The 23,514-nt window shown below is 37.5% G+C and overlaps 1 protein-coding gene across 1 annotated transcript in view; it reads left to right on the top strand.

The window, feature by feature from the left end:
* LOC311289064 (cell-death-related nuclease 7-like) overlaps positions 1-23,514 on the top strand; it is a gene marked incomplete at its 5' end in the record, with an annotated part of 61,927 nt that overhangs the window by 21,661 nt on the left and 16,752 nt on the right. Inside the window, 3 exons of the mRNA XM_084406823.1 lie at positions 7,398-7,459; positions 7,735-7,829; positions 18,436-18,533. Of these exons, the coding sequence (XP_084262949.1) occupies positions 7,398-7,459; positions 7,735-7,829; positions 18,436-18,533 (255 nt within the window). The remainder of the gene's footprint in view (positions 1-7,397; positions 7,460-7,734; positions 7,830-18,435; positions 18,534-23,514) is intronic.

Here is a 23,514-nt window from a genome sequence, read left to right as displayed (position 1 = left end):
TATGGTCTTATCCAGATTGCTCTTTTTCAGGAGGGGCTTGACAACTGCAGTTTTTAGGGAGTTTGGAAAACTCCCAGAGAGAAGTGAAGCATTTACCACTTCTAGAAGATCTGCTTCTAGACTGTTTGACACACTTTTGAAAAACGATGTGGAAAGTGTGTCAAGAGCGCAGGTTGATGTTTTAAGGTGCTGTACGGTTTCTTCCAAAATTTTCCCATCAATTTCTTTGAAATCAGACATAGTAACTACTTTCTCAGGTGGTTTGATCTGTCTGACCCCAGCGCAACTCAAGGATGTGCTGATCACCTTTCTGATATTATTGATTTTCTCAGAGAAGAAAGAAGCAAACTCACTGCACTTGTTGTCTGAGAGCATTTCACTGGGAATCTGGCTTGGGGGGTTTGTCAGTCTCTCTACAGTAGCAAAAAGAGTGCGTGTGTTGTTTAAATTGCTGTTTATAATATTTGAGAAGAAAGTCTGTCTAGCTTTGCCTAGTTCCATATTGAAAGCATGAAGGCTGTCTTTGTAGATGTTATAATGGACTACAAGTTTTGTCTTCCGCCACATGCGCTCTGCTTTTCTGCATTGTCTTTTCATATTTTGCACTGCTGTTGAGTTTCTCCAAGGTGCCTTTTGTCTGCCACTCTTCTTCCTGACTTTAACAGGAGCAATATCATCAATTACACCTTTAACTTTTGAGTTAAAAGAATCAAGGAGAAAATCAACAGAGTCAGCAGATATGCTTGGTGTTAAGGATATAGCCTTCATAAATAGGACACTAGTGTTCTCATTTAAGCATCTCTTCTTGACAGACACAGATCTAGCTTCAGTGGCAGGAGAGATCAATATATCAAAGAAAATACAGAAATGATCAGACAGTGCTACATCCTTAATAACAATCGATGAAATGTTTAGACCCTTACTGATAAGTAAATCTAAAGTGTGTCCACGATTGTGTGTGGGTCCATGTACATGCTGAGTCAGATCAAAAGTTTTTAAAACACTTTTGATTTCTTTTGCCATATTGTTTTCTCCATTATCTATATGGATGTTAAAATCTCCAGTAATGGCAAAACAGTCAAACTCTGAGGTAATTGTTGATAACAGTTCTGTAAAGTCCTCAGCAAAGGCTGGAGAGTATTTTGGAGGCCTGTAAATAATGATAAGTAAAATGCGTGGAGCACCTTTTAACACAATACCCAGATATTCGAAAGACAAGTAATTCCCAAATGATATTTGCTTACATTGATAGATATCTTTAAAAAGAGCAGCTAGACCCCCACCTCTCTGAACAGCTCTGCAGACACTCATAAAAGTAAAGTTAGGAGGGGCTGCTTCATTGAGGATTGTTGCACTGAAGCTGTCTTCTAGCCAGGTTTCATTTAGAAGCATAAAATCCAGGTTGTTTGTGGTTATTAAGTCGTTGACTAGAAGTGATTTATTTTTAAGTGAGTGAATGTTTAAAATAGCTAACTTAACAGACTTACTTTTCCCCACAGCAATATTAGTTTGACGTGTAATAGGCACCAGATTAATTGGGTTAGCTGTACGGCTATTGAAGGCCTTAGACTTTCTATCATGTAATAGAACAGCAATAGAGAAAGATACAGGCACACTGGGTTCCCGCTTGTTTTGTAAACATTTGAGAAAGTTACTGTTATCAAAACGGGGACCCGACACATATCACTGAGAGCTGGTATCAGTTGTTTTTGGTTCACCTCGAGCAGAAGGAGGAGGGTGTGGGCCCTGGCGTTGTGGCAGAGGCCTAGGAGCTCTCACAGGAGGAGGGGGAGGGCGAGCTGGGCCCGCAGGCTTTGGTGGTAGTGGTGCCTGTCTTTTTTTAGTTGGTATCTGGGGGCTTGCAGCAAAAGAGTGGGATAGTCTGGTTCCAGCATGCACCAGTTCTTCCATTTTCTGTGAGAAGCACAGTAGTGGCGTTGCAGGGGAGAGGGAGAAAGTGTCTGGTGAAAGGGGCTGTTGCTCTGGTGTTATAGGAGGCTGTGATATGCTGTCCTGGCTTCCCTGGCTGTTTTCCAGGAAGTCGTCCTTGGGTGCTGAATCTTCAAGCAGTTCTGATATGTCTGTCTGTGGTGAGCTCTGTGGGCAGGGCTCAGCTGAGATTGTGTCCGTGAGCAGAGGTTGTTGTGGCGGAGTGGTGTTATCATGTCCATTTTGCTGCTGAAGTGAAGTCCCGTGGTCATTCATACTGTGTCCAGGTGTGTGTGTGCCGTTCAGATTGAGTGGATTGGCACAAACCGCAGAAGGATGATTTAGGGAGAAGTAGATATTGTCCTTTAACACTCTTGAACCAAGTTTGTTTGGGTGATGGCCATCCCGATGAAACAGTTGTCGTTGACTCCAGAAAAGATTGAAATTGTCAATGAAGTTCACTGCTTTTATATTGCAGGTTTTTTGCAGCCATGTATTTAGCCCAAGCAACCGTGAAAACCTGTTTGTTCCTCTTGCTGGTAGTGGTCCACTGATGAATGTTTGAACTTTCAGTCTTTTAAGTGTTTCAAAAAGTTCATTGAAATCCTTCTTAAGGAGTTCTGACTGCTCTTTATGAATATCATTCTTCCCCACATGTATGATGAGTCGATTTGCAGTCTTATGTTTCATCAGAATGTTCTGAAGTTCCCTGTTTATATCAGAAGTTGTTGCTTGTGGAAGGCAGCACGTAGTTGTATCCATGTTGCTAATGTTTCTGATTATGGAGTCCCCCACTATCAGAGTCCTGGGCTCGGCTGCGCGCTGAGCTGAGTGCCGCTGTCTGCTCGACCTTGAGCGCCAGTTAGCATCAGTGTTAGCTACTGGCCTATTCAGTCTGTGTTCGATCACATTCATCACATTTGTGGATTCCTCATTTACATTCATTAGTACTTCAAATCTGTTCTCAAGATGTATAGGCGGTGGTAGGAGGCCAGTGTTTGCAATCCTTGTCAGAGCTGTATCTGGGGTAGAGGATGCTACTGCGGTAATATGTGAGGCTCGTGACAATCTGATGTCTCGAGTGCCTTTGGGTTTAGCTCCCTGTTTGTGCCATCGATTAGTAAGTCGATCGGCTTGTTTCTCTACCTGTCGAGGAGTACTAGTTTCATGGGACTCACCGGCTGTATGCTGAGGGTGTCCATGACGAAGCTCTGTTGTGTGCTCCGTCTGGTTTGGTGGTCCCGTAAGTAACTTTGTTTCTAGAACTGCAATCCTTTGTAAAAGTCTGTGGCAGTTGGTGCAGCAAGTAGATTCCAGAAGAGGCATTTTCTCTTATCCTTGTAGGCAGTTGTGTTTTCCTTTCCCGGTATGTAAGCTGGTCGGGTAAAAGAATTCTCAGTTTTTGTAGTAATCCAAACTTTGTCGTATGAGCACTGTGCTGATTTGCTGAAGTTAAAATTAGGTGATAAAAGGAAATAAAATAAAATAAAGGAAATCAAATATAGAAAAAATAGGAGATAAAATGTAAAAGCGATAGAGCAAAGCGCGGAGCAGTAAGCAAGAGCGTCCGAACAGTAGCTGAGCAGGAAGTGGTAATGTTTTAGAAGTGTTGAGGGAAAATTCAGACGCACCTCATATAGACACATTTGTAGAATGGGTCGGCATACCCAGTTAGACCAGAGAACGCAAAACCCGGTGGGGCTTGAGAATTAGATAAAACCACATATCAGGGACATGATAGCGGCAGGGTAGATGAGAAAAGATATCCCTTGCTTTAACTTTAAATACCTCCTTGTTTGCCCAAGCAACAAGTGATGAAACCTAAATTGGAATAACATCATCCACATTTCATTCTGGTATTCAACAGAGGGGTGTAAAAAACTTAAATTCTGAGGTAAATAATGTCATTACATTTAATTATTTGCTTTGTTGCAACAACATTGCAACACTGGAAATAAGAAAATGGTCACGCTAACTTGTGAAAAAAAAATCTTGTGAATTGATGAGCTAAAAGATAAGTAAAACTTTCTCACTTGAATCCTTTGTGTGTGAAGGGTAAAGTTGGACAAAACAGTGTAATTAAATTAGAAAATTTCAAAAGAAATGATCTGAGAAATTGGTCCTAGAGAACAGCTGCTATGCAGAAGTCCTAGAGGCTGAAATTTGGAAAAATACGCTAAATTCTAAAACTGATGCATATAATGACAATTATTGTGTTACTAGAGGCTTGTAACCAGGCCTGATAGTGTCAGAGGACATGCATAGCTTGTCCCTATCTTATGAGATAATTTAGACAAAGACCAATATGAATTACTTCAAAGTAATCACCAATGGAACCGAGTAGTTGGTTTCTTCCTGGAATTGTATTGAGTTGCTCTTTATATTGTATTATTTGTTTATGCATATCTCTGTTCTCTTAACGTCTTTTCCCTTCTTTGTTGGCAGGACCTGGGCACCCAGGGGCAGACGAGTGACCTTCTGGTGGTGGCATCCTTCACTGTGTGTCGTGGTCTTCTCTGACCTTAGTCGCTGTGTGTGTGCTAGTGTGTGTGCACTGTGATTTGAGTGATCTTTCATTAAGGGTGATATTCTGAGACTGCCCCTGTGGTAAGCCTGGGTTCTTTGCCCCCAATGAGTGAATTTAACAATTGAGATGAGTGTGATTGCTGGTCAATGCCTCTTTTAACTATGAATGCCGCTTAAATAAAATACTTTTGTACGATCACTTATGTCTCTGACTCCAACGGTGATTGGGACCTGTGCGTGCCTTTAGAGGTTGTGTTTAATTCTTGGGGTGAAATCCCCCAGGTGCCGTAGTCGGAAATTATATCAATTTGGGTCAGCTCACGCCCGCTCTGCCACATTGGCATAAAATCTTAACAGATCAAAGCCATCAGTAACAACTGTCTGGCAAAGGCAATCAAATAAATATTGAGATCGACCATCTATCTTAATGCAATTTGGATAAAGGTTCAAGATTAAACCGTGTTTTCCGCTCTAGGTCTATCTTCCCTTACAGGCTGACAAATGACTTTCTTTAGAACCAGATTCCACAAGGGTCTGGTTTCGCCTGCCTTAAGCAGGACACACAGCTCTACATGTAGGAGATGGGGGTGGACAGACTTCAAAGGGCCACTCACACCTCATAACACTACAGAAGTAGCTCCTGTATGTGGCTTCCCAGTTTAGAACTGGAACTAAATTATGCAACACAAATTATGGTAGGATAAAACACCACCCATCCCCTATACACAAACATACACAATACACACCATCACTATAGCAATCTTAGAACATCTCTACCTGGCATAGATCATAAGATTATCCAGGCCAAAATTATTCACATCATGCAATACATCATTCACCTTCATACATATAGGACAAAGGAAATTATTTTACTGATTTCTTTTCAGCATGACAGTCTTGTCAACTTCCTGTATGTAAATACTGTGCTGTGCATAGGACATGCATGGCTGTGGTCACACATCAATTGACTTAAATCCTCATTAAAAATCTAATTAAGACCCATTAAAACAACTGGTCTTTGGACAAAATATTTATTAAGTCCAGTCGTTGGCAATTGTTGAAAACCAGGAAGGGCCCCCTAGTTTTCAACAAATGACTAATGACAATAAAAAATGATCTAAACAGTTAAATTTAAAATGCAGGCATTTCTATTTGTCAACTATACAATTCAGACCTGAACTATTGAGTGTGACCTAGCCTGTACATCAAATGCACAGAGGATGATTACAAAAGTTAAACTATAGAGAATTTAAATCTCTGTTTCTATACATTTCATTCTCTAATTGAATCTATTAAAACATTAAGTTTCATTGATGATTTGCACTTATAACAACTAATGTAGACAATTTTATAATTATGAAATTGTGTATTTCCATGTTTAATTATGTGATATACTCTAATTACTCTAATTATGCATACCGCTAGTAAATATACTAGTTATGGTGACTTTCTGCTACCCTTCCTTAATTCATCCAGATCAAGTCTAAAATTCCACTACCAGATCACTGCGGTAGTGAAGAATTTGGTGATCAAATTACACCTGTTCATTAAATATATGATTCTGAAAAAGAGACCATATTTACCACTCGCACCTTGGACTTTTGAGTTTCACATTTTTGAGTACATCATGTTTTGTTATCTTGTGTTCTTGTGTTTATCCAATAACTTTTTCCCTCATCTTACAATAACCACAAATACATCAGTGTTCAATTATTGCATGGTCATTCAGAAGTTGTTCAGGTGTCTCACACGCAATGGAGCGTCATCAGTGAAATGATTCCTTCAACTATGGAGTTCTGATCTACCCGGCAAATGAAACCTTCTGCTTGAAGGTGACCGAGGACTTCTCAAATGGTCAGTTAAAACATCCTAGGGAGGACAAAGATGTTTCCGCAAAGCGTTATAATGACACTTTCTGATCATGCTGACCAAAGCAAACAGATTTGATACAACGAGATCATTCTACAGACTGAATACCAACGCAGCCAAGTGCAGGTGGAAGCAAACCCGGCCAAGAGGGTCATGTGACACCCAGTCCAGCTGCTGCAACATCCACGCATTCTGCCATGCTTTCATTTTAATGTTCAACCTGTCTTAATGCTGTTATTTCAGGTGACTGGATTCCTGCACCAATCGACAAACACTGCAAACTACAGTGGTCAGCCTATGAACACTCAGAGAATAACACTGAAAATGTGGAAACAGGAAAATGTCCAAAACATGTCCCCTTAGGCCTGATCTAAATCTGTCCCAAGGGGCCAGAGGGTCATCTGTAAGTTTGTATGTTGACATTATACATTCACATGGTATGTTTATATTATTATTATTATTATATTATGGTATGTTAGCCCAGGGACTACAAGTGGAAATTAGCAATTGTTGCTATAACCTGGCCCAAGACATATTCTCTTGTTTAACAAGTTTAAAGTTTATTTGTGCATTGTTCCTGTTTCAAATCATTCAATTTCCATTCCAGTATGCTGAACTATTCTATTAAACTATCCAACATTATGTAAAGAACATTGACTGTATTTCCATCTGAAGCAGAATTAAAATGAAATAAACACTGTGAGATGAAACCACAATTGAATTCACATCTTCAATACATTTCAATGCTTCTGATTGCTTGTTTGTAATTATTAAAGTTTAAAAAAATAAATGTGTTTATTGTCTTGTGTTTATTGTATTCTTTTCTATTCATGCTGTTTTAATGTAAAGCACTTTGGGTTTACTTGTTATGAAAGGTGCTATACAAATCAAATTTACGGTGTTGTTGAAAGGTGCTATATGCAAATTTCTGGATTGTGCCAAAAGTTACCTTCCTCGATAATTTTGTTGTTACATTCAGAGAAAGGGTGTGAGTTTAACAAGAAGTAAAGGGAGTTTACTTACTGTAATTTCCAAACCATGTGACCGCAGAGCATCGTCCTCCCCCTCTGCAGATATATAAACTGCTCTCTGCCTCCTCTGCATCACAGACCAACAACACAGACCAACAACACAGGTAAGAACACTGAAATGAAAAGAGCTGAATTTAAATTAAGAACTGTTTCTTAGATTGCGTCAATGTTTTTACTCAGAATCCGATAATTAAAACTGAACATTTTTCTTATTTGTCATCTTTAAAAAAGGACCATATCTGTGTTTTTTTTGTGATTTAGCAAAGTGACCATGAATCATCTTTCAGTTTTTAGATGTATTTTATTAATATATTTGACATAACTAATAGCTGAAGATGCTATATTACCTTCATATGATTCATTATTTTCTTTCTTCCAGACAGTGTTCGTAGTCACCCCGTCACCAAGCTTCAGGAACTTCAGATCCATTTCTCTGGACCTCTTCCTGGGTTGACCAGGACTTTAAAAACACAGGTATGGATCACAGGTTGGATCAAGTCTGTCTTCATGTTTAATAGACGTCCATTGATGTGAAATGTTTAATGATGTACTCCTTAATATTTGCCATATGGAATAATGTGATATGCTATATGTATAAATATGCATAATATCCAGTCAGTTTCACTCAAATCTGAAATTAAAGGCGCCACAAACACAAACAGCAGCCAGCAGTTTACAATAAAGATGTTTACTAGAGGAGCCTGGTTAGCTCAGCTGGTAGAGGGCGCGCCCCATGTACAGAGGCTCGTTCCTCGTCGCAGTGGGTTCAATTCTGACCTGCGACCCTTTGCTGCATGTCTTTCCCCCTCTCTCTCCCCTTTCAAATCTAAGCTGTCCTGTCAAATAAAGGCCTAAAAATGCCACACACAAAAAAAGTTAACTACAGATGTAACTGTGTGAATGAATGAAGTCATGTTAAAAAAAATACCAACTGTGAATTTATCAAAAACTGATGAATGTCTGGTACTAAAGTAAGGATTTTTAAATGTAACACATTGACTATCAGGTTCCTCACTAATTAATTACTTTAAAGTGCCCATATTATGACAAAATCACCTTTTCTGGGATTTGGGGTATTTTGTGTCTCTGGTGCTTCCACACACATACACAAACTTTGATAAAAATCATCCATGCTGTTTTGAGTGAGATACAGTTTCTGAATGTGTCCTGCCTTCAGTCTCCTGGTGAGCTGGTTAAAATCGGCACGGCTTTCTACGTCACTAGCCGAGACGCCTAGGGGGCTAACCGTTAGCATGCTAGCTTGTTCTCAATGGCAAAACACTGCTAAAACACACACAAATTCACCCTAATCTCCAAAATAAATTGTATAGAACTACTTCCATGTCCCTGTTCTGCAGGTATTCCTCGCTAAGTGTGAAGTGCGCCCTCCTTTAGAAGAAGTTTCCCGGCTAATCCTGCCTTGTACTGACTGAAGTTGGAGAAACAGCTAGCTAGTAATTGTGAGCTTACCTAGTTACTGAGCATGTGTGACTCCAAAAAAGATGTTACAGAAGTGAGAGGTCTCACTCTGTAGCTAAAACAAAGACCAGGGGCCTGTTGCACAAAAGTAGAATGAAGATATCCACGATAACTGAAAAAGCGCAGCTTGACTTAGTGTGATCCACTCATCGCGGCTTAATCAGTTGCACGTTTGCCGACCAGGATAAGTAGGTGAAGCTATGTCAAGCCAGGAGTAGATAGCTGGGATAAGTGCACGTTCACGGATTTCTTAAATAGACCACGGTATCGATCACAGATTTACTGATGCAGAAATGGAGAATACGCGTGTGGCACATGTTTCACCCGCTGAGCAGCAACTAATTATGGAAAGTTATGAGGAGGTGAAGGATATAATATGCAGAAAAGGAAAATACGGCTGTTGTTATCAAATGGAGAGAAAAAGCCTTACAGACAATAGCGGACTGACTGAATGGGTATGGATTTAAAAAAATCTTACTAGTCACTCCACATTTTTACAAAGTTGTACATTCTGTTTTAATTGCTTTAATATGCTTGTTTTATTGCTGTATCTGTTTTTATGTGCTAAATGTGCTGGTTTTACTGTAAAGTGTCTTTTAGCCTACCATGTAAAGCACTGTATAAATTAAATGTATTATTATTTAGCCTACTTTGCTGTTATGAGGAAGCAGGGAATGTGGACCCAAACGCAGAGGAAGGCAGGCAGGCAGGAGGTGGTTGACCTCGAGGATTTATTATAACAAAAAGCGGCAGTACAGAGACCGGAAACTCACAAAAGAAACCGATGGGAAAAACACTGGCACACACAGGAACAGGCACAGGGAAACGACACAAGTCACGGGGAAGGACACAAGTCACAGGGGAGAACACAAGGGCACGGATACAAACTGAACAGGCATGGACACAAAACGATCTGACAAAAGACAAAGGGAACACAGAGGCTAAATACATGAGGTAATTAACAAATGAGGGACAGGTGATACAACAGGTGAAACACATCAGGGCGGGGCAGGACAATCAACAAAGGTGGGAAAACACCGAAAGTAAAGCTAGACATGACAAGACAGAAAGCAGACTATCAACATAAAACAGGAAACAGGAACACAGACAGAAAACATGAGGACAACTAAACACAGAAACGTGACACAACACAGGACACAGTCAAGAGGGGATAAACACAATAAACAGGGAGAAAACTAAACAGAAATCTACAAAACCGGACACAGACAACAGAAATGAACCAACAGGTAACAGAAACGGAACAAAATGCAAAGCAAAACACTGAAACCATAACACTTTGCCATAAAAGTGAGCAGAGGGAATTAATGTTCCTTGGGAAATTTACCCAAATTTACCAGGCCGCTAATCGGCCATGGGACAGTCTGGCGAGGTCAGTGACTCAAATCTGTTCGGTGTGTCCCGTGCCGTCGTCCGTCTGGGGGGCTGTCAGCGTTCATTTTGGCCGACCTGACGTGTTCAGTCGGCAGCAGGGCCGTCGGGACTCACCCGGAAATGACGAGCTGGATGAGCGTGACTAGAGTCTCTCAAAATCTGATGAAAATCTTTTAAACTGACCTTTGTTGATCTGAAATGAAGACAGATTCAGACACTGCACGGCCTATTTCTCTCTTCAAATGTTTTCAGAAACACGTTTCAGTGAACTATTTTAGTACAATATGAGATCGGATTTTGAACGGCCGCCATGACAGTCTGGCTTTGAATTTCCGGAGAAAACGAACCCATGTGACGCGTTCGTCCAATCAGCTGCCGGTTTTCATTTCTTGGGCAACATTACAGATTAGCGCCGCCTGCTGTTATAGAGATGTATTACGTCTCGTCTCCTCTCGTCTTTTTGGTCTGTACTGGCGCTTTTCCACTGCATGGTACGGCACGGTTCGGCTCGGTACGGTTCGACTCGGCGCGGAACGGTTCGGCTCGCTTCGCTTTTCCACTGCGTGGTACGACTCGACTCGATACGGCACGGTTCGGTTCGCTTTAGCTCGGTTGCTTTTCCATTGCAGTATAAAAGCGTGCCGTACCGAACCGAGCCGTACCGTACCATGCAGTGGAAAAGCGCCATTAGTACCGCTATAAACTGGGTGGGACTGATCGTTATAGTTGCCGCCTCTACTGCCATGACATCATCGTAAACGCGCCACATTTCAAACGCACAACACAGGGGATGGTGCTCTTGATTCTCGGCATGTGGATGTTTTTAAATTAAATTAAACGTTCTTATAATGGTTTACTATATGGAAGGAAAATTCTTAACGTGTAATTAAACGTTGCGTTCATATTCTGGGCTCATCTGATTTTTTGTACATAGCATAGCCTACTTTGTTATGATTTTAGTATCATAATGATTAATAAATGCACGCACAATTATCCGTGAACTTGATTTGAACAAATGCCTTTCAACTTGTGTGTGCAAAATTCAGAATTAAATGAATGTGCAGCAATCTTTACAAATAGAGAGTCTAGGCCTAATGTAGCCTACTGTTTTAGCCTACTGCCATTAAAAAAGCGCATTTAGTTAATGTTATGTTATTTTTTTCCATCTGCCTATGTTGATTATGAAAAGTGAACAGCACGAGTAGAGAGACATGGAGCGAGTCAGACATAATTTTGACCACTTCATTAAGTTTTGTTTTGTAGAAAGCATTTCTTTAAAGTGAATTTCGTTTTGTATAAATTGTATCTTAATTTTAATAATTTTTTTATCAAACAATTGCCTGGATTGAATAAGATGCAAAATAGACAATTTAATCATTGAGGCGCCCGAGCGGTCACTTGCATTGTACGTTAACTGGAGCGCATCTCATCCTCAAATACACAAAGCTTGAAATGTCTTTAAACGAAATAATTCAAAACAAAAAGAAATAGGCTCTTATGTAATCCATTATGTGCATTTCTCTCTATAGGCGCGTTTACTACGAATATGGCGATCGTCAACTTCATCTTTGCCATGCACAGACACTGACAGAAAACACTATTTTATAAATAAAAATCAGTGCACGCGTTTTAATAAAATTAAAACTTTAATTGTGATCATTAAAATAGCCTAATTGAATATTAAATATTTTGTGGCCAAGTTTTGTCAAGATGTGCGTTTGTAAATCCGGGGACGCGTGCACTGATTTTTATTTATATAGTGTTTTCTGTCAGTGTCTGGCAAAGATGAAGTTGACGATTGCCATATTCGTAGTAAACGCGCCTATAGAGAGAAATAACATTATTATTAAGTCTTTTTGAATATTTGATTGAATGCTGAATTTTGCGCTGTTCAATTTAATAAAATTAAAACTTTAATTGTGATCATTAAAATAATTGAATATTAAATATTTTGTGGCCAAGTTTTGCTCATTTATTAATAATATATATATATATATATATATATATACACACACATATGTGTGTGTGTGCCCTCAGAAACTACAGTTGTCTACTGGCTATTTAAATCTAGCGGGTTTGTCTCGTGCATGGTCTCGTGTCGCAAATACAATGACACTGGTAGTGACGATTCTGTCTGACCAATCAGTGATCTTCAGTGTTTTCACGTCACATTTTAGTATCGGTGCGGTACGCTTGGAACCTCAACAGAGGTGGTACCATTTAAAGCGAGCCGAAGCGAGCCGTACCGTACCATGCAGTGGAAATGCACCATAAGTGAGCCGTACCGAACCGAGCCGTACCGTACCATGCAGTGGAAAAGCGCCAAAGCGTGCCGTACCGAACCGAGCCGTACCGTACCATGCAATGGAAAAGCGCCATACTATGGCAGTTTTTTGGACCTCGGGGACGCGACTGATCATATCGATGGGGTTTTCTGTCAACGGTCGGCCATCAGCTATATGTGTCTACACCTTAAGGACTATAATTTCAAACCCTTATTCATAATGCGAGAATATGTTTTACAACCATATGCTCAAATCTCTATGAGCTATGTCTAATTCTAAATATCTTTCTACAATTAATGTTCATACAGAACATGACTGTGCGAAAAATAAGTGACTTCAATACACACTGTAAGCATATCTGTAAAACAATGTAGCCTATTATTCAAGTTTTTTTATTCTCACTCCCAAGCTCGAAGATGACAAGTGACAGCACCAAAATAAAATGATTAAGAAGCTTTGAACACATTCTCGCTCCCATCTCGTAAAATACGGACGTTTGGTCGGGTGCCATAGTCGTCATTATTGACGCTAAAAGTCTCCACCGCTGCACGGTGTGGGAGGATCAAGGATTAATCTTAGCCTGCCTGTTAGCCTGCTCTGGACCAGGCTAGCTGCAAAGAATACATCTCTATGGTTACTTGGCTGGGTTTAATTCAACCTGCTTTTGTGCAACCAAGTCAAAGCTAAATTCAGCTAAGTTTTGTGCAACAGGCCCCTGAACACAGGGTGAAAAGAGGAGCTGCACAAATGTACAGTACAACAAAAATATGGTGTTTTTTGAAAATTAAACCATGTAAACCTAGTCTGATACAACCTCAAAATACAACTAGAAAAAAAAGTTTGTTGAGACAAACTTTAAGTTGGCTTGAGAAAGCCTGACCAGAGAGTTTGAAGAAGTTTAAAGAAGTTAGAAGTTTAAAGTAGGTTAAAGTTAGATTGATAGATTAGTTAGAAAGAAATAATAGTTGGGAAGAAAGAAAGAAAGAAAGAAAGAAAGAAAGAAAGAAAGAAAGAAAGTAAAAAGATTAGTTAGAAAGAAAGAAAGAAAGAAAGAAAGAAAGTAAAAAGATTAGTTAGAAAGAAAGAAAGAAAGAAAGAAAGAAAGAAAGAAAGAAAGTAAAAAGATTAGTTAGAAAGAAAGAAAGAAAGAAAGAAAGTAAAAAGATTAGTTAGAAAGAAAGAAAGAAAGAAAAGCAAGAAAAAGAAAAAAGAAAGATTAGTTAGAAAGAAAGAAAGAAAAATGATTAGTTAGAAAGAAAGAAAGAAAAAAGATTAATTAGTTAAAAAGAAAGAAAGAAAGAAAGAAGATTAATTAGTTAGAAAGAAAGAAAGAAAGAAAGAAAGAAAGAAAAAAGATTAGTTAGAAAGAAAGAAAGAAAAGTAAGAAAAAGAAAGAAAGAAAGATTAGTTAGAAAGAAAGAAAGAAAGAAAGAAAGAAAGAAAGAAAGAAAGAAAGAAAGAAAGAAAAAAGATTAGTTAGAAAGAAAGAAAAGTAAGAAAAAGAAAAAGAAAGATTAGTAAGAAAGAAAGAAAGAAAGAAAAAAGATTAGTTAGAAAGAAAGAAAGAAAAGTAAGAAAAAGAAAGAACGAAAGATTAGTTAGAAAGAAAGAAAGAAAGAAAGAAAAAAAGAAAAAAGATTAGTTAGAAAGAAAGAAAGAAAAGTAAGAGAAAGAAAGATTAGTTAGAAAGAAAGAAAGAAAGTAAAAAGATTAGTTAGAAAGAAAGAAAGAAAAAAGATTAATTAGTTAGAAAGAAAGAAAGAAAGAAAGAAAGAAAGAAAGAAAGAAAGAAAGAAAGAAAAAGAAAAAAGAAAGATTAGTTAGAAAGAAAGAAAGAAAAATGATTAGTTAGAAAGAAAGAAAGAAAGAAAGAAAGAAAGAAAGAAAGAAAGAAAAAGATTTGTTAGAAAGAAAGAAAGAAAGAAAGAAAGGAAGAAAGATTAGTTAGAAAAAAAGAAAAGTAAGAAAAAGAAAGAAAGAAAGATTAGTTAGAAAGAAAGAAAAAAGATTAGTTAGAAAGAAAGAAAGAAAGAAAGATTAGTTAGAAAGAAAGAAAGAAAAAAGATTAGTTAGAAAGAAAGAAAGAAAGAAAGAGAAAGAAAAAAGATTAGTTAGAAAGAAAGAAAGAAAGAAAAAAGATTAGTTAGAAAGAAAGAAAGAAAAGTAAGAAAAAGAAAAAAGAAAGATTAGTTAGAAAGAAAGAAAGAAAAGTAAGAAAAAAAGAAAGATTAGTAAGAAAGAAAGAAAGAAAGAAAGAAAGAAAGAAAGTAAGTAAAAAGATTAGTTAGAAAGAAAAAAGATTAATTAGTTGGATGGATAGATTAGTAAGAAAGAAAGAAAGATAGATAAGTTAGTTAGAAAGATAGATAGATTAGTAAGTAAGAAAGAAAGAAAGATAGATATGTTAGTTAGAAAGATGGATAGATTAGTAAGAAAGAAAGAAAGATAGATATGTTAGTTAGAAAGATGGATAGATTAGTAAGAAAGAAAGATAGATATGTTAGTTAGAAATATGGATAGATTAGTAAGTAAGAAAGAAAGAAAGATAGATATGTTAGTTAGAAAGATGGATAGATTAGTAAGAAAGAAAGAAAGATAGATAAGTTAGTTAGAAAGATAGACTAGTTAAAACGAACGAAAGAAAGATAAATAAGTTAGTTAGAAAGATAAATAAGTTAGTTAGAAAGATAGATAGATTAGTTAAAAAGAAAGAAAGAAAGAAAGAAAGATAAGGTAGTTAGAAAGATAGATATATTAGTAAGAAAGAAAGAAAGATAGATAAGTTAGTTAGAAAGATAGATAGATTAGTTAAAAAGAAAGAAAGAAAGATAAGTTAGTTAGAAAGATGGATAGATTAGTTAAAAAGAAAGAAAGATAGATAAGTTAAAAAGAAAGAAAGAAAGATAAGTTAGTTAGAAAGATAGATAGATTAGTTAAAAAGAAAGAAAGATAGATAAGTTAGTTAGAAAGAGATAGATTAGTTAAAAAGAAAGATAGATAAGTTAGTTAGAAAGATAGATAGATTAGTTAAAAAGAAAGAAAGATAGATAAGTTAGTTAGAAAGATAGATTAGTAAGAAAGAAAGATAGATAAGTTAGTTAGAAAGATAGATAGATTAGTTAAAAAGAAATAAAGATAGATTAGTTAGTTAGAAAGATAGATTAGTTAAAAAGAAAGAAAGATGATAAGTTAGTTAGTTAGAAAGATAGATTAGTAAGAAAGAAAGAAAGATAAATTAGTTAGAAAGATAGATGGATTAGCTAGAAAGAAAGAAAGAAAGATAGATAAGTTAGTTAGAAAAAGATAGATTAGTTAAAAAGAAAGAAAGATAGATAAGTTAGTTAGAAAGATAGATAGATTAGTAAGAAAGAAAGAAAGATAGATAAGTTAGTTAGAAAGATAGATAGATTAGTTAAAAAGAAAGAAAGATAGATAAGTTAGAAAGATAGATTAGTTAAAAAGAAAGAAAGATAGATAAGTTAGAAAGATAGATTAGTTAAAAAGAAAGAAAGATAGATAAGTTAGATAGATAGATAGATAGATAGATAGATAGATAGATATGTTAGTTAGAAAGATAGATAGATAGATAGATAGATAGATAGATATGTTAGTTAGAAAGATAGATAGATAGATAGATAGATAGATAGATAGATAGATAGATAAGTTAGTTAGAAAGATAGATAGATTAGTAAGAAAGAAAGATAGATAAGTTAGTTAAAAAGATAGATAGATTAGTAAGAAAGAAAGAAAGATAGATTAGTTAGTTAGAAAGAAAGATAGATTAGTTAGAAAGAAAGATAGAAAGATCGATAGATAGAAAGATAAGTTAGTTAGAAAAAAAGATAGATAAGTTAGAAAGAAAGATAGATAAGTTAGTTAAAAAGATAGATTAGTAAGAAAGAAAGATCGATTAGTTAGTTAGAAAGATAGATAGATTAGTAAGAAAGAAAGAAAGAAAGATAGATAAGTTAGTTAGAAAAAGATAGATTAGTTAAAAAGAAAGAAAGAAAGATAGATAAGTTAGTTAGAAAGATAGATAGATTAGTAAGAAAGAAAGAAAGAAAGATAGATAAGTTAGTTAGAAAGATAGATAGATTAGTTAAAAAGAAAGAAAGATAGATAAGTTAGAAAGATAGATTAGTTAAAAAGAAAGAAAGATAGATAAGTTAGAAAGATAGATTAGTTAAAAAGAAAGAAAGATAGATAAGTTAGATAGATAGATAGATAGATAGATAGATAGATAGATAGATAGATAGATAGATAGATAGATAGATAAGTTAGTTAGAAAGATAGATAGATAAGTTATAAAGAAAGATAGATAAGTTAGTTAAAAAGATAGATAGATTAGTAAGAAAGAAAGAAAGATAGATTAGTTAGTTAGAAAGAAAGATAGATTAGTTAGAAAGAAAGATAGATAGATAAGTTAGTTAGAAAGATAGATAGATTAGTAAGAAAGAAAGATAGATAAGTTAGTTAGAAAGATAGATAGAAAGATAAGTTAGAAATATAGATAGATAGATAGATAGATAGATAGATAGATAGATAGATAGATAGATAGATAGATAGATAGATAGAAGTTTATTAGGTCATTGAATGGTAGTTTAATTGAGTCTAGGGCTTCAGGGAGTTTAGATTTGAGTTTTTGGCTTGTACACTAATGGGCCACCGTAGTCTTGGCTCAATTTGAGCAGTCTGCCATGTAAGTCTATGGGATTTTTATGGTTTTTAATATTAATTTTTAAGAAAACTGAAAGTCAAATCAGTCTGAAAAGATATAGCACACCAAGTCAGAACAGTCTGAAAGTCTGACCCGAGTTTGGAGTTTGTAGAGTTACTGTGCGTTCACACCGCCGCCGACTTGAGCTTCCAAAGTTACCGGAAGTCATTCATTTTCAATGGAAGCTGGCTTCTCTCAGCTGCAAGGAGCGTCAAATCCATCGGCGTCGCGTTTTGGGCGGTTTGAGCGTTTTGAGCGTCAATCTGAAAGTTGAGAGAAGCTCAACTTTATGGTAATGAGCTATGACGCGGTTCAGCGGCAAGCAGCGGCAAAACGCCAGCAACCAATCAGAATATAGACGTCCTTCGCGCTGGCTGATTCCGGAGAAACATACGATTTAAACTTTCGTTCCTACCAAAACATTAGTTCCGAGAAAATGGAGGAGAAACTGATAATCGCTGTTGCTGGGTTTCCTATCATTTATGACGAAATTTATGACGTTATTATATAAAATTTATGACGTTATTTTCATATAGGGACCAGTTACAAAAGAGAGAGAGCCTCGGCCGCGCGCGCGCACTCACTCACCTTCACCGTCTTCAAACAACACGTCTTGCTCGCTCTCTCTCGCGCATATTAATCAAAATAATTTTTTCCCGACCAAATGTGACCAAAACGGTTATAAAAATGCTGTCATTATAAAAGGTATCTAGTGTCAATGTATTGCTTGTTTTTTTTTTTCCTGTTTACATTTCATGGTGTGACACAGACTTCAGAGCGGCCAAAGCGTCAACAAGCTTCTCCGTACTTTTTGACAAGCGTCCTTGACAGGGCGGCCAGAGCTTCTTTGCAGCTCAAGTCGGCGGCGGTGTGAACGTACAGTTAAAGCTCTAGGAGGAGTTAGAGTTGATAAATTTTGGGTCAGAAGAATAAGAAGAAGAAGAATAATAATAAGTTTAAATAGGATTTCAGTAAGTTGGCTTTCTCAAGCCAACTTAATTATGAACCTGAAAATGAGCATAATATGGGCGCTTTAAAACCTTTTGTAATAGCGATAACAAAAACAGGATGATGTGAACTCGAAGCCCAGTGAATGTAGCGGTGTAACTGTTTAATGTAATTGTGTGTTTTAGGGAGTTATGTGGAGGATTTTCCTGATGGTCAGTGAATGTGGCAGTGTAACTGTTGCTGTAATTGTGTGTTTTAGGGAGTTATGTGGAGGATTTTCCTGACGATCTGTCTGCTCTGCTGGAGCGCTGACGGAAAAGTGAGATGCAGAAACGAAAAGGATGAACCAGTGGACTGGTGAGACAACACTCAACAACTATAGATTAATTCTTTGTCTGTATTTCTTCATGTTTTACAAAGAGTTTAACCTGAGCCAGGCCATACATCTATACAGGGTTAGAAGTTTACTACCATTAAAAAATGATAATATATACGTATGTACTGTGTGTGTGTATATATATATATATATATATATATATATATATATATATATGGGCTGTCAAACGATATTTTTTTTTAATCACGATTAATCGCTGAATTTCTATAGTTATTAATCGCATTTTTATCACATGTTTAAATTTGTATTATTTTGCATTTCAGAACTGTTTTTAAGTACATATTAACAATGGAAAGCAATTCTTACCAGTGTATCTTGATTGGGAATCAAATTAATGCAAAGAAAGTTACTTTATGAACTTGACTTAAGATTTGTATTTGTTTAATATTTATTTACTGTAAACAAAAGAAAAATGTGTGAATCTGTCATTATTGCACAATTCCTCCAAGTACCCAACAAAAAAACTAAAAATCCCTACCGTTACCAGAATCCGTATAGTGTTTAGTAACTCCTAAATCATTTTGATTACTCACTGACGTCCAGTGATCACCGGTTAATGAGACAGCTTTTGCAGCACAGCAGCAGTTCCAGTGTGGCTGTTTTCTCCGTGGAGTACTGGCTGTGTGTGCATGGGGCTGCTGGCCCCCTCGACGGCAATGACATGGGTCAGATTGCCAACCGTAGTACTTCTTTAAGACAAGAGTCTTCTACGATGCTGACAGGTCTGCAGTTAGTTGCCACCTATTTCGCAAGAGCTGTAGTAATTTTTTTGGATTTGGTTTTACCCACAGGATCTGTCAGTTCTTTACTCGTATAGGCTGATGAATCAGTATGGCTGACTTCTTGAAAAGGTTTATGTTCCAGGTCCGTAGCCAGACTATTGAAAGGGGGGGTTCTTTTTTTCAAAAAGTGGACCTTTTTGCAGTTCTTCTCGTCCTTTTGTATTTTGTTTTTGTATTTAAATTGTGTCCAATTTCCTGTGCCCTGGGCATCAAGAGTCAAGGCCCCGGCGTAGTTAGGGGGGTCCGCGGGCATGCTCCCCCGAGAAAATTTGGATTTCTCTTATCTACATATGTGCAATTTAGGACTTTTGAAGGCCAAAAAACTATAAGAAATAGGCTAGCTTTAAAACCTTATCATTAGATTATTTGTCAATACCTCTCCTCATCTTCATATTTCTTTTTCTCTGTCTTCTTATCCTGGCCTATTTCTTCCCCTCCTAAAGCTGAACTTAGTCTTTTCATTTTCGTCTGTGTCAGTGACGAAAGTAGGCTCAACTGATATTTATACGTTTTATGAATAATTTTCTTAGACAAGTTAATTTACTCAAGGCTAAAGCTGTAGCCTAAGTCAGTATCAGTGTTGTGTGTAACGCGTTGTAACGCGTCACAGTAACATAACTTCCTTTTTCAATTCGGCGCAACGTTACTTTTCCCATGGATATATTTGACAGACACTGCCTCAGCTGCGCGCTTGAGAGAAGAGAACTGTTGAGAACTGAAGAGAACGATTTAGTTTCATATTTATGTTTAAATTAAATTAAATGCAAATTTTGCGCAATATAAGGAGACAAATGGAGTGGGCAGACATGATTTTGACCACTTTATTAAGTTTGTTTTTGTAGAAAGTATTTCTTTAAAGTGAATTTCGTTTTGTATTAATTGTATCTTAATTTTAATCAATGTTTTACCAACCAATTGCCTGAATTTAATAAATAAGTAAATATAGCATGCAAAATAATCCAATAAGTAAATGCAAAATAATCATGACATGGAGGCACCAGCGCGTGAACTGAAGCTCGTCTCCATACTGTAAATGAACCGAAACTCAGATAAGCTACTTGTCTCACAGACCTGTGAAATAGGTATAGAAAGCTTGAATATGTGTACTTTTAAACAAAATATATTTTTTTTCTCTCAAAATATATTTTTTTCCTCCTACTCCCTTGATAGAGTGAGTCGTATGTCTGAAAACTAAGCTTATGTCTTCTATATCATTTTGTCCTACGCTATCAAGACGCGATTCGCACCGGTGTTGGAGAGCAGGAAAGCTTTATTGGCTGTTGCCGAAATTTAAAGCTTGGTGGATAGGGAGAGCGGAGCAGAGAGAAGCGGCGCGGGCGCTCTGCTCATCGCGGAGTGTCGCACTCTACCCCATGATGCAGAGCCGGCTGAGAATAAAAACAGAGAAGTTGCCGCACACAGCAGCGCCAATAAGAAGGACTTTTTTCTTTTGAAATTGATACTATTTTTTATAATAAAGAGCACAAAAGAAATACCTGTTATGTCCTCCATATAGTATAACTTTATGTCTACATATTTAGGATACAGATATTGTCTACAGATATTGGGTTCTGCCCAAAGTCAAGCAACATAAAAGTAACGTAAAAGTAACGAGTAACATAAAAAGTTACTTTCCAAAGGGGGTAACTAAGTAAAGTAACGGATTACTTTTTTAAAAAGTAACGAGTAACGAGCAAACACTACTTTTTAAAAGTAACTTCCCCAACACTGGTCAGTATTGACATTAGGAACCTTCTGCAAGCTTTGGAATTTGAAAACGTCTGTTTTTAAATGTTAAAAGTAATTTTAAATAATACAAATTATAGTCTACGTTTACCGCAGTTGGTGGAATTGGCAGACGTTCCCTTAAGCATTGTGCGCTGTGGAAACGCGTCAAAGCATTTTCAGGTATAATTATGCAGCATTAATGCACGAATGATTTTGAATGAATATTTTCATCATGTCGATATACAATGGTCACATAATATTAAAACTAATCTTGCTATTGATATCTTTGTTAGACCCGACCCTATAGAACAAATGTCCGGCTAATATCGAACCTAAAACGAATTTTCCGCGCTCAACCAGCGGGAGTGCATTTCACGAATTAGTAATCGCTGGTGTTCAGCGGGAGGGAGGAAAGTCTGCGTGAACCCGCTAAGATGCACTTTATGCAGTGAAGACTGTAAAGTGTTTGATAACTTTATAAAATGTCTGTGTATTTCCTCCTACCTGTCAGTGCCCCTTAGATGTCATGTGCCCCTGAGCAAGTGACCAGTTGCCCTAATGGTTAATCCGGCCCTCACCTGCCATGTCTATCGGCTCGCTTTCGGGTTATAGGCTACTTTCCGCGACTGCGCAACTGGGTTATAGGTTGCCAGGTTGAGGTGACAAATGGGTTGAAACTGTATATGGTGTGTGGATTGTGTGAATATAATGCATTTAATACAAGATCTGGCAACTGGTCAACATTAGACAAACATATTGGTCCGATTATACATTGGTGTTTGGGCCATGCAAATTACGGGAGTTTCCCGGGAGAAATAACAAACCGGGAGGGGTCCGGGAGATAGGGCTAAAAAACGGGAGAAACCCGGGAAAAACGGGAGTGTTGACAGGTATCCGCGGCACACACACACAAGTCCAGCTACAATAATCATATTAATTTGAAACGGCAACCCAGAATATTTGTCACAAGCATTGATTAAAACAATGATGACAATAATCACATAAAAAAAAAAAAAAAAAAAACCGACTTAAATTCTGGACCTTTGGCAGTGAGGGGGGGTTCGTTCGAACCACCCGAACCCCCCCTGCCTACGGGCTTGTGTTCTTAAAGATGTTCCCACCAAATTTCTTGAACATCAAAGAACTTTTTTCTAAACCTGGCCTGCATTTCTCCAACAGAAAACCCTGTTCACCAACTGCTCCAAACAGCTAGTAGTCCTTACCTAGGTACTGTCAGGGCCCTCATACTCTGCTCCTGACTGGCTAGTAGTCCTTACCTAGGTACTGTCAGGGCACGCCCTCATACATAGAGGTTAAAGAAGTTACACAGCTAAGCAACCGATAAACAAATACCGACTAGCTAGACAGAAGAGCAGTTCACCTTGACGCGGACACTGCTTTCAAACTGTGTAACAACAAGGTAAAACTTCTTGCGAAGTACTTGCTCAGCAAGTCCAGACTGGGTCGGGAACTACGATCGGTGACGTAGTACTTAACGGTCCGTCTGTGAATTGTTTAGCAGATAACCAACCAAGATAGCCGAGAAGCGCTGAGGGCGCTTAGTATAGTTTCTTCATGGTGATTATATGAGGGGGCGCGGCCCTAGCACAGTTCGACCTGTCTTTCACGGACAGACGTGCTGTCAGTGACAGTGAAACACCGCATGAAGTTAGAAAAAGAACTGTCCTTAAAGGAACACGCCGACTTATTGGGACTTTATCTTATTCACAGTAACCCCCAGAGTTAGACTAGTCCATACATACCCTTCTCATCTCAGTGCGTGCTGTAACACTGTCTGACGGCTCCAGCATTAGCTTAGCCTAGTGCAGATCCTGCAGGTAACTGGTTCCAACTAGCCTACTGCTCCGAATTGTGACAAAAGAACACCAATATGTTCCTATTTACATGTTGTGATTTGTAGAGTCACAGCGTGTACAAAAAACAACGTAACATGAGACACAGCCATCTTCTAACAGTAAACAAACCGGGAACTATATTCTCAGACAGGCTTGCTGCGAGTATATCACTCCGCCCAAGTACTATATTCTTCCGCCTGAGAATATAGTTCCCGGTTTGTTTACGGTTAGAAGATGGCTGTGCCTCATGTTACGGTGTTTTTTGTACGCGCTGTGACTCTTCAAATCACAACATATAAATAGGAACATGTTGGTGTTATTTTGTCACTTATTGGGAGCAGTAGGATTACTGGAACCATTCACCTGCCTGTTCTGTGATGGGCTGATGCCGCTGGAGCCGTCAGACAGCATTACAGCACGCACTGAGATGAGAAGGGTATGTATGGACTTGTCTTACTCTGGGGGTTACGGTGAATAAGCTAAATTCCCAATAAGTCGGCGTGTTTCTTTAAGAGGTTTGACCGTCTGTGCAGCATAGGACAAGGTGTCCTCACGTCACTAAAGCCTTCAAACAC

This window comes from Rutilus rutilus (assembly GCF_951802725.1).
Source record: "Rutilus rutilus genome assembly, chromosome: 4".
Lineage (NCBI taxonomy): Eukaryota > Metazoa > Chordata > Actinopteri > Cypriniformes > Leuciscidae > Rutilus > Rutilus rutilus.
The sequence above is the reverse complement of the archived record's forward strand: the minus strand, read 5'-3'. Positions and strand labels throughout refer to the sequence as shown.